General features: G+C 56.2%; 1 protein-coding gene across 1 annotated transcript in view; it reads left to right on the forward strand.

Moving 5' to 3' along the window:
- Positions 1–10,890, forward strand: part of STK11IP (serine/threonine kinase 11 interacting protein) — a 29,602-nt gene that overhangs the window by 8,880 nt on the left and 9,832 nt on the right. Inside the window, exons 15-26 of the mRNA XM_006890309.1 lie at positions 691–795; positions 900–1,077; positions 3,799–4,020; positions 4,114–4,217; positions 4,518–4,615; positions 4,712–4,890; positions 5,091–5,172; positions 5,410–5,480; positions 6,017–6,264; positions 7,035–7,180; positions 8,868–9,005; positions 9,067–9,158. Coding sequence (XP_006890371.1) covers positions 691–795; positions 900–1,077; positions 3,799–4,020; positions 4,114–4,217; positions 4,518–4,615; positions 4,712–4,890; positions 5,091–5,172; positions 5,410–5,480; positions 6,017–6,264; positions 7,035–7,180; positions 8,868–9,005; positions 9,067–9,158 — 1,663 coding nt within the window. The remainder of the gene's footprint in view (positions 1–690; positions 796–899; positions 1,078–3,798; positions 4,021–4,113; positions 4,218–4,517; positions 4,616–4,711; positions 4,891–5,090; positions 5,173–5,409; positions 5,481–6,016; positions 6,265–7,034; positions 7,181–8,867; positions 9,006–9,066; positions 9,159–10,890) is intronic.

Here is a 10,890-nt window from a genome sequence, read left to right on the forward strand (position 1 = left end):
TGCTGGGGTGTGGACGTGGATGGGAGCTGGTGTGTGGACGTGGACGGGAGCTGTGGTGCTGGGGCGTGGACGGCAGCTGTGGTGCTGGGGCGTGGACATGCATGGGAGCTGGCTGGTGTGGAAGCTGCAGTGCTAGAGTGTGGATGTGAACGGGAGCTGTGATGCTGGGACGTGGACGTGGACAGGAGCTGTTGTGCTGAGGTGTGGACGTGGACGGCAGCTGTGGTGCTGGGACGTGGACGGGAGCTGCGGTGCCGGGACATGGACGGGATCTGTGGTGCTGGGACGTGGACGTGGACGGGAGCTGCAGTGCTGAAACGTGGACATGGACAGGATCTGTGGTGCTGGGACATGGACGTGGACGGGAGCGGCTGTGCTGGGATGTGGACGTGGAGGGGAGTGGCTGTGCTGGGGCGTGGACGTGGACGGGAGTGGCTGTGCTGGGGCGTGGATGTGGATAGGAACTGGTGGTGCTGAGGCGTGGATGTGGACGGGAGCGGCTGTGCTAAGACATGGACGTGGATGTGGACGTGAACTGTGGTGCTGGGGCGTGGACGTGGAGGGGAGTTACAGTGCTGGGACGTGGACGTGGACGGGAGCTGCTGGGTGGCGTGAGAGCTGCCGCTTGCCTCTTCTCTGTGTAACCCTGATGCCTCCAGCCGTTTATGTCCTTCACTCTTTCCTGTGCAGGACTCAGACCCACCTGTTCTCGTGCTGCGTTTCTCCTACATCTGTCCCAACCGGCAGATACGCCGCTATGTGGTCCTGGAGCCTGATGCCCACGCAGCCGTCCAGGTGGGCCCAGGGGCTCTGGTGGATCTGAAGATCCAGGCAGTCACCCTAGCCTGTGAGGATTGGGGTGCCCCTGTTTATGCTGCCCCTGGCTCGCCCCATTTCAGGAGCTGCTTGCTGTATTGACGCCAGTCCCAACCATTGCTTTGTGTCCTGTTGGAGACTCAGAAGGGCCCCCGGGAGCCAGACTGCAGTGTCTGCGTTGTGGCCATGAGTTCAAGCCAGAGGAGAGCAGTGTGGGACTGGACGGTGAGGATGGCTGGAGGCCCCTACTCCAGAAGACGGGTATGAGCCTGACCTTGACCTGCCCACGTTTCAGGGCAGTGACTGTGAGGAGATCGAGTGGGAAGGAAAGCCTCGGGTGAGGACAGGACATGAGCAGTGGGAGTACGTTCCGGGCAGAAGGCCTCTCTGTCCCTTTTGAGTACTGTCAAGTCGCAGCTGATCCGTAGTTGACCCTGCAGTGGGTTTTCAGAGGCAGTAAGTGTCACAGGAAGGGATCACGCATCCTCCTCCTGCAGAGCAGCTGGTGTTTTTTAACCATGTGCCTTTGAGATTGCAGCGCAGCTTCTTAGTACTTGACCGCCAGAGCTCCCTGGAAGACCACTGTAAGAGAAGGAGCTCCTGCCTGTCGCGTTTCCAAAACCAGGAGTCACGTACCTAGATTTATTTTCCCTTAAAAGTCAAGAAATGGGATCTCTGTAACTGTACTTAAACATACTCATTATTTTCTCATGCGAAGGCTTTTTAAGATTTGGCTCAGCATTTCAGACACTGTGTAAGCCCTAAAGAGCCCTCTCTGCGGCGTCTGGCTGTCACACTGCCCTCTGAGCGGGCGAGCTGTTGGCTGAGGTGCTCTGAAGCCAGTGTCCTTCCCTGAGTGACCTTGCGAGCTCCTTGATGGTGCGCCTGGTGACATGTAGCATCTCTAGGTGCACACACCTCTGTTTGTTAAACCAGGCGACTTCCCATGGTAGACGCACCACATAGTGCTATCATCAGACTTGCCAGCAGAGAAATGTTCTTGTTGACGTCTCTCTTGAGATGAATGGTTTTTTATTAGTCGCTTTCTCTTGGCAGCTGCTGGAGCAGGGAATCTCAATTTTTCCCCCCTAGAAAACAGCGTCCTGCCGCGTTCCCCACCTGGCCCTGCCTCAGGCGGCTCCAGGCCTCAGCAGGCCCAGCAGCACAGCTCATGTGCTCTGCGGGACTACCGGGCCTCTGGGGTCCCTTCTGTGGTGGCATTGTTAATTAACGTTACAGCGTGCCATGCTGTCTTTTTATTTGCTCTTCAGTCTGAAAAGGAAAAAAAGGAGAGAATGAATTTACCTTGTGGTGGTGCTCTGGAATTTAAACGTGACTAAACCAAGCAGCTCTGTCTTGGAGGGTGAAACCAGGTTTCTCCTTGGAGGCAAGGATTTTGAAGCTCCATCTCACATACTTTGGACAGGAGAGACCAATCCTTCGAGAAGGACATTATACTTGGAGGGTGTAGGGATAGTGCAGGAGAGGAAGACCCGGATGAGGTGGATTGACACTAGCTGGGGTAATGGGAGTAGGTGTGTCAGAGACAGCGAGACTCGCTCAGGATAGGACAGAGTTCAGAGCTGTTGTACATAGGGTTGCTGTGAGTTGCAGATGACTCAGTGGTTCAAAACAACAATAAAGTATATCTGCTTCTACGGAGCTCTGGTGGCTGAGTGGTAAGGAATTTTGATGCTAGCACAGAGGTGTGTGGTTCAAATCCACCTCCTCTCCAGGACAAAGATGGGCAGTCCCTTTCTGTGTGATTTGCTGCCTCTGAAAACCCATGGAGGGTCACCAGTGGCTCGATCCCGACTCAACAATACACAACAACCACAACAAAGTCACACAGGAGCCTGGTGGTACAGTGATTCAAGTGTTCAGGCTAACTGAAAGGTCAGTACTTTGTGCCCTCCAGGAGAAGGCCGAGGCAGCCTGCTTCTGTCGGCTCACGGTCCTGGGCCCCTGTGGAGGGGCACGCTCTCCTGTGAGGTCACTGTGCTCTGGCTGTGGGTCTGAGTTAGGGAAGGTGCGTGGAGGTCAGAGGTCTTCCTCACTGTCCTACTGTCTTGGACAGAGTGTATAAATGATTTGATTTGTGTACTCTACACTTAAAAACTGGGATAAAGAGAGTTTGCATGAGAGAGCAGATAATACTGACAAAGGAGCCCTTGTGGCTCAGTGCTTAAGCATTTAGCTGCTAACCGAATGGTCAGCATTCTGAACCCACGAGCTGAAAGGTGGCCAGTTCGAACCCACCTGGTGACTCTGCAGAGCAAAAGACTCGGTGATTTCCCATGGACTGCAGCCTGGGAGACCCTGTGGAAGTTCCCCGCCATCCTCCAGATCAGAGCTGCCTCAGTGGTTGAAACCACAGCGGGATCCAGGGTCCAGCATGTCCCAGCACGCCACAGCCACTCAGGGCGTTTGTTCCCCGACTCTGATATGTTCCCTCTGTGGTTTATCTCCTCACTCACGCCTCGTGACAGGCTCGTGAGAGCGATGCCATTCTCACTTAATTTTACCCACTTGGGACCAGGCCCAGAGAGCCTTGGTGACGTGCCTTAGATTACTCAGCTGGTGTGAGATGGAGCTGGGGACGGGACCCGGCAGTGTCCCCCTGCTGTCCTGTCTGCTACTTTCATAACCAGAAGGGCATTGGGGTGCTGAGCTGGCCTGAGGCTGTCCATTAGCCAAACATGGCCCGATTGGGTCTGGCCTCAGAGGACCTGCAGTTGGCAAGGATGTGTGTGTGTGGAGGTCAGGCTCTGGTCTAGGTTTGCTGCTCCCTCTCTGGGTATGACCAAGGTTGGTGGCAGTGCCGAGAGAGGGAGCCTGGGGGCTCACAAAACGATGGGTCATATATAGAGCTGGAGATGCTGGCCCACGGGGGTCTGCAAGTGGGTGGGATTTGTCAGGGGCACATCAGGGGCTGCAGTGCTGTTTCTGGACCTCACAGGGACCGTCCATGTCTTCCTCCAGATTCCCCTGCTGTGTGTCCCTCCTGTGGTAGTGATCATGTGGTCCTCCTGACTGTGACTCCCGCCGGGGAGAGAAGACAGGAAGGGCAGTCCCCAGCTCGCTCTCTTTCGTCCAGCCCTGTGTGTGACTCCTCTGGCCACAGCAACCCCCACAGCAGGGCTGACAGTGTCCCCTCTCAGACGCCAGTCTCCCAGGACCTCGGCAGCTGGAACCTCAGTCCACGTGAGTGTGGACAAAACAAGACATTTGGGGGAGGGGGACCCTGATGAAGGGGTGCAGCTGCAGCCCCAGCTGACGGTACACCCCGGCCCCCAGCCCCTGACCGCTGCGGCCTCCGCGCGGTGGACCACCGGCTGCGGCTCTTCCTGGACGTGGAGGTGTTTGCCGACGCCCAGGAGGAGTTCCAGTGCTGCCTCAAGGTGTGTGTGGTGCCCACTGTCCCCGGCAGGCACTAACTCCAGAGCCCACAGCTGGGGACAGGCTCCTTGGTATTGGGGTCTTTGTCTTCTACACGATGATGGTAGCGCCTGCCTCGTGGCGTGTGGTGAGGACAAGAGTGGGCGAGTGAGTTTGCCCAGCACAGCGTCAATGACGGACCCCCTTGTGGTCGTGCATGCAGCAGGTCGGCTGGAGCTGCTGTCACAGTGACAGCCCTCAGCCTGGTCCCCGTCTCCCTGGGTCTGTGTTCCTGTTTCTTGTCAAATTTCCCTTTCTCTCAGGTGCCACTGGTTCTGGCAGGCCATGCAGGGGAGATGTTGTGCCTCGTGGTGGTGTCTGACCGCAGGCTTTATGTGTTGAAGGTGACAGAGGAGATCCGGTGAGTGGGTTGAGGTGCAGCCGGGAAACTAGGGTCTCTGTTGCTGTCACGTCTCTTACTCTCTTCTATCCGTCTGCTCCCTTGCCCCTTCCCCAGGGGACCTCCTGCTGGCTGGCTCCAGCCGACTCTGGCCGTCCCCCTGCAGGATCTGAGCAGCATTGAGCTGGGCCTGGCTGGGCAGAGCTTGCGGTTAGAATGGGCAGCTGGAGGGGCCAGCTGTGTCCTACTGCCCCGAGATGCCAATCAGTGCCAGACCTTCCTGGGGGAGCTGACAGGTGAGACAAGCAGTGAAGGGCGGGATGGGGTGAGGGAGTAGAAGAACCTGGGCCCGAGCCCTCAGATCTGCACTGACCGTGGAAATGGACTCCTGCCCCTTGGGGAAGTTTTGACGTCTGGAAATATGGGGTGTTGCAGTGGAGAAGTGGGGCTGGAGCCAGAGCCTCCTGTGGACTCCCTGTCCTTGCTGTACATCCAGATGCTGTGCAGTCCCTGCCCCCCTCCTGGAGGAGCTGTGTTCGCACCACGGAGGAGGTGGTGACGCCAGCGCACCGGCTCTGGTGAGTGGATGGGTGGCCGGGGTGGTGCTGACCGCAGCCCTGGGCATAGGCCCTGTCTCCACACAGCCCCCTGCCCAGCTCTGGGCAGCCCTGGCAGGCCCTGCCCTTTTCCAGACCTTCCCACCACCCCTGGTATTGTCCCCTGAACTCTGCCATGGTGACTCCCAGCTGTGGCCCCCTTGCTTCCATTTCTACTCCCGAGTGACCGTTCTTCCCGTGTTGGCCTCATCTCCCCAGGCCACTGCTGGGTATGGACTCCTCCTTGGAGTCTCTCCGTTTCTTCTATCTTCGAGTGTTCCTGATAGAAGGTGAGCCTGCTGTGTTTGGAGGGCCCCTTCCCTGTCCCTTGTCTTGGCCCAAGTGACCAGCTCATCCCCAGAGCCTCTGCAGTGCTCCTGTAGTGGACCTGTGCCCAGCCCTGGACTTCTCCCTCTCCTGGTGGTACCTGACCATGGCTCTGTGCTCCCTGCCTCTGAGGGTGGGGCCTGGAGACACCTGCAGTGATCTTGGTGGTCTCTGAAGTGGGGCGGATGGACGAGCTGCACGGCTTGTCCCCATCAGAAGGCAGGATTGCATCCTGCCATTGGTGGGGTGGGCCGTGGGCAGGTTTCAGTGAGCCTCACAGGGTTTGGAGGCTGCGGATCTGTGGCGTTTGGAAAGGCTGGACCGTGGGCCCCAGTGTGCCGGCTGCTCTGGTGTTCTGCCCAAGGATGAGGCTCTGGGCTGTGTGCTCTGTTCAGGATGCCGCCAAGGGCGGTTCTCTCCTGAGAGTAGTGACCCTGGTCCGGTGACCAGGACTCCTCTAGCTGCTCTTCACTGGGCCTCAACTCCATCTGTCCTGCAGGCCCCTCGACATGCCCTGTGTCCTTGCTGCTCACGCTGTCCACCCTGTACCTGCTAGATGAAGACCCTGTGGGGTCCCCTGCAGAGCCCCCTCCTCCAGCAGCATCCGGCGGAGGGTCGGAGAAGGCCCCTCCCGTGGGACCAGGCCCTGGCGTGGGTGTCCGGGAGCAGCAGCCCGTCAGCAGCCTGAGCTCAGTGCTGCTCTACCGCACAGCCCCGCGGCACCTGCGACTCGTCTTCTATGACGAGGTGAGGGGTGCTGAGATGCAGGTGTGGGTGGAGTGGTGGCACTGAGGGCAGTGTGGGAAGTGGGTCTCGGGAGCCTAGGAATTGGGGGGACGTGTGACACGGGAACAGGTGATCAGAGTGTACACAGGAAGGACCAGGGTGAGAGGAGATCGCGGCTGCGCTGGTTTGTGAGAGCAGGAGTGGAGCAGGAGGCAGCTGGAGAAAGCCTTGATGGGAATGGGGCTGTGGAGAATCTGAGCAGCTTTCGTAAGGCCCTCTGCTCCTGGGAGTTTGCATGTGAGCCCTCGCACCTCGTGTGAGTGTTATAGCCTCCATCCGCCGTGGTGTCGTGTACCATTAAGTTGAACTGAACCTGTAGCTGACTCTCCAGCTGGTTTCCAGAGGCAGTTAATTGCACGGGAGGAGATTGCCCATCTTCTGTGGAGCAGCTGGTAGATTTGAACCACGTACCTTTGCATTGGCAATGCATTTGCTTACGACCAAGCCACCAGGGCTCCCTCCATCCACATGAGGGAGCAGCTGTGACTGGTTCCATTTTACAGATGAATCATAAATGGTAGAACCGGATTTGAATTCAGGAGCTTAACTCACATTTCTATTTTGTAAGACAAGGAAGATGGAATTGTAAAATATCAAATGAAAATCCTGTGGAGGCTCAAACCCAGGGTGTTTTATGGGGAGACATAGAGGATAGGTCCCTTTCTGCGCCCTCCCTGTCCCCCTCTGGTGTGGCCCTGCTGAGTGCCACCTCCGTCTGCCTGGCCGGCCAGGTGTCTCGACAGGAAAGCTTCTGGACGCTGCGTGTGGTGTGTCCGGAGCAGCTGACGGCGCTGCTGGCCTGGATCCGGGAGCCCTGGGAGGAGTTGTTTTCTATCGGGCTCCGGACCGTGACCCACGAGGCCCTGGACTCTGACCGGTGAGGCTTTGCCGCCGTCCCCAGCCCTGGCCTCGGGTGGTAACCGCAGCAGCTGTGGATATTTCTCTCCTTTGCGTGGAGTCTGGCTCAGGACTGGTGGTGGACTTCTCCAGCCCTTGACTGCTGGCCAGTGAGGCCCCAACTGACCCCACTTGTCAAGGGAGGGGCATAATTTCCCTGGCCTGGACTCTGGCAAGATCTGGTCCAGGATGACAAGCCGGGCACTCACTTGAATGTTCTTGCTGCACTTTTTTCTCAGGTGTCAATAAAGTTGTCTCCATTCCAGATTTCACAGCTGTCAAGAGTGTCCTTAGACACAGCAGTCCTGAGTGCAACTTTTCCTGTCACCTTCTCTAGGAGCACAGCCCTCTGAGCACTCCCTGTGTGGCGCAGCCCGATGTAGCCGCTCCTGGCCCCACACGGTCCCTCCCGGCCCCACACGGTCCGCCCGGCCCCACATGGTCCGCCTGGCCCCACATGGTCCCTCCTGGCCATACACAGTCCCTCACGGCCCCACGAGGCCCCTCGCGGCCCCACGCGGCCCCTCCCGGTCCCACGCGGCCCCTCCCGGTCCCACATGGTCCCTCCTGGCCATACACGGTCCCTCACGGCCCCACACGGCCCCACACGGCCCCTCCCGGCCCCACGCGGCCCCTCCCGGTCCTACACGGTCCCTCCCGGCCACACACGGTCCCTCCCGGCCCCACACGGTCCGCCCGGCCCCACATGGTCCGCCTGGCCCCACATGGTCCCTCCTGACCATACACAGTCCCTCACGGCCCCACGCGGCCCCTCCCAGCCCCACGCGGTTCCTCCTGGCCCTGCATGGTCCCTCATAGCCCCATGCAGCCCCTCCTGGACCTACGTGGTCCCTCACAGCCTCTCGCCGTCCTTCACGGCCCCAAATGGTCCTTCCTGGCCCCACACGGTCCCTTGCGGCTGCTTGTGGCCCATCCTGGCCCCATTCAGTACCTTGTGGCCTCACGTAGCCCCACACAGCTTGTGGCCTTGTTTTGTCCCCAAAATGCCATCTCCAGTTCACTGTGGCCCTCTGCCCCCTTGCAGCCAATCTCAAAAAGGCAGTGGTCTGAGAGGTAGGTAGCCAGGCCTGCTGGAGTCTCTCACTCAAGTTCCAACTTAGAAACAGTGAAGACTTCAGGCCGCTGACTGTGGGTCCCAAATCTCAAGGGCTTGGTGAGGCCTGGGGGAGAGGAGGGTGGTATCTGTGTCAGGACCACCTTGCTCTGGAGTCTGGCAGGCTTGACCCCCTCCCGCTGTCCCTGGCCAAGGCTTTTGGTTTGAGAGTGCTCTTGTGACCCGCTGTAGCTCACCAAGGCCTCACCCTGGGCTTCTGCAGAACTAAGAAAGAGACACTTACCCTATGTGCTAATTAGCCGATAGACTCAGAGCTGCTGGCCCAGAGGAGAGAGCTCTCCTGAAAACGAGAGTGCCGGGAGAGGGGAGCAGAGTAGAGCCGAGCTGAGGGGAAGCCACCAGCCAAGGCCTGGCAGTGTCCAGTTGGACCTGCACCACCTGGGATTTTATACTGTTGTGTTAACTAGAGGCATCTTGTCCCTGTCCCCCACTTTAGCCCACTTTTTTCTTTGGCTTAAGCTGGCTTGAAGGATCCTAACTTGATATACTGGGCCCTGGCTCGTGTAGTCTGTGACACCCTGTCTCTGTGTAGGAGGCATCAGCGTGAGTGCTGGGGAAGTCGTGTTGGGGACTCGGTGTGTGTCCTGGGGGCCTGGACTCATGGCAGCTCTCAGGGAAACTTTCCTGCCAGGCGCTGTGCCGGGTCCCTGCTGGTGGCTGCTGCGTACAGGTGAGCAGACTGAGAGGAGTTCAGTGATGCGGTCACAGCCACCGGTGAGACTTGATTCCAGCTGTGTGGCTGTTGGCACACGGCTGGGCGAGGCCTTGGTGCCCTTGCCCTCCCTGCAGAACAGCCTCCTGCCCTGGTCTGGGGCCTGCTCAGGTGCTCTAACGCGCACCAGGGACAGGCAAGCCCACAGGGGTCTTCCCACCTCCTCCTTTCTTGAGGGCATGGAGGGTGTGCAGTATGACTCATAGTGACCCTATGAACAAGAGACCTGAACCCTCGCTAATCCTGTGCCAGCCTCACAAACGCTGACACTCAAGCCTGTTCCCACAGTCACTGTGCCAGTCTGCCTGGTTGAGGATCTTCCTCTCCTTCACAGCGCCTCCACCTTTCCAAGCATGATGTTACTCTAAAAGATTCTCCTAGTGACATGCCAAAACCATGTGAGATGAAGCTTTCCCATCTTTGGCTCCAAGAAGAACTCTGACTATACCTTCTCCAAGACATATCTGTTCTTTTGGCAGTCCATGAGATATTCAGAACTATCTCCAACACCAAAACTCAGAAAGCATCACTTCTTCTTTCATCTGTTCAGCTCTCAGATGCTTAACAAGTGATTGAAAAGAGCATGGCTTAGCTTTGCGCAGTGGCAATATCGTAGCCAGTGAGGTTTATCCGAGGCGCGATTATTGCTAATTGAAAAGAGCATGACTTGAATCAGGTGCACCTTAGTCCTCAAACTGACATTATTGCTCCTCAGTAATTTGGAAAGATCTCTGACTGCAGGCTTTTCCAGTGCTGTATGTCTCCTGATCTCCTGACTGCTGGTACCAAGTATATTAATTGTGGATCCAAGTAAGATGATGTTTCAGTCTGTTGATACTTTCAATCTTTTTTTCATCTCTCATGATGTTGACTATCAGTCTAGTGGTGAGAAGTTTTGTTTTCTTGATGTTGATATGCAATTCATATTGAATATGAATGTTGTATAGTCTTTGATCTTCTGCAGCAAGTGCTTCAAGTCCTCCCCACTTTCAGCAAGCAAGGTTATGTTATCTGCATAATGAAGGTTATTGATGAGTCTTCTCCAATCCTGATTCCATATTATTCTTCATGGAGTATAGCTTCCTTTTTTAAAAAAAAGTATAGAACATTTCATGAATTTGCATGTCATCCTTGCGTGGGGGCCATGCTAATCTCTATATCGTTCCAATTTTGGTATGTGTGCTGCCAAAGTGAGCACAAGTCCAACTTCTTGAATAATTTGCTCAGCATACAGATTGGATAGGTATGGAGAAAGGATACAACTCTGACACAGACCTTTCTTTGTGGTACTAGGAATATTGTAGCCAATGTTAGCCGGATCTTGGCTGAAAGCAGGGAGTACCAGAGAAATGTCTATCTGTGTTTCATTGACTATGCAAAGGCATTTGACTGTGTGGATCACAACAAACTGTGACTAACTCTGAGAAGAATGGGAATCCCAGAACACTTGATTGTGCTAATGCGAAACCTATACTTGGACCAGGAGGCAATTGTCAGAACAGAGCAAGGGAACACTGCATGGTTCAAAATTGGGAAGGGCGCATACCAGGGATGTGTCCTATTTTCGTACCTTTTCAATCTGTATACAGAACAGATTATCTGTGATCCTGAGCTGTATGGGGAGAAATGTGGCATCAGGATTGGAGGAAGATTCATCAATAATCTGAATTATGCAGATGACACAACCCTGCTTCCTAAAACTGAGGAGGATCTGAAGTGCTTGCTGCAGAGGGTCAAGAACTGCAGCCTTCACCACAACAAGATAAAGGTAAATAATCCAATAGAAAAATGGGCACAGGATATGAACAGGCACTTCACCGAAGACGACATTCAGATGGCTAAC

Source organism: Elephantulus edwardii, unplaced genomic scaffold, assembly GCF_000299155.1.
Source record: "Elephantulus edwardii isolate Elephantulus edwardi_28Jun2011 unplaced genomic scaffold, EleEdw1.0 scaffold00087, whole genome shotgun sequence".
Lineage (NCBI taxonomy): Eukaryota > Metazoa > Chordata > Mammalia > Macroscelidea > Macroscelididae > Elephantulus > Elephantulus edwardii.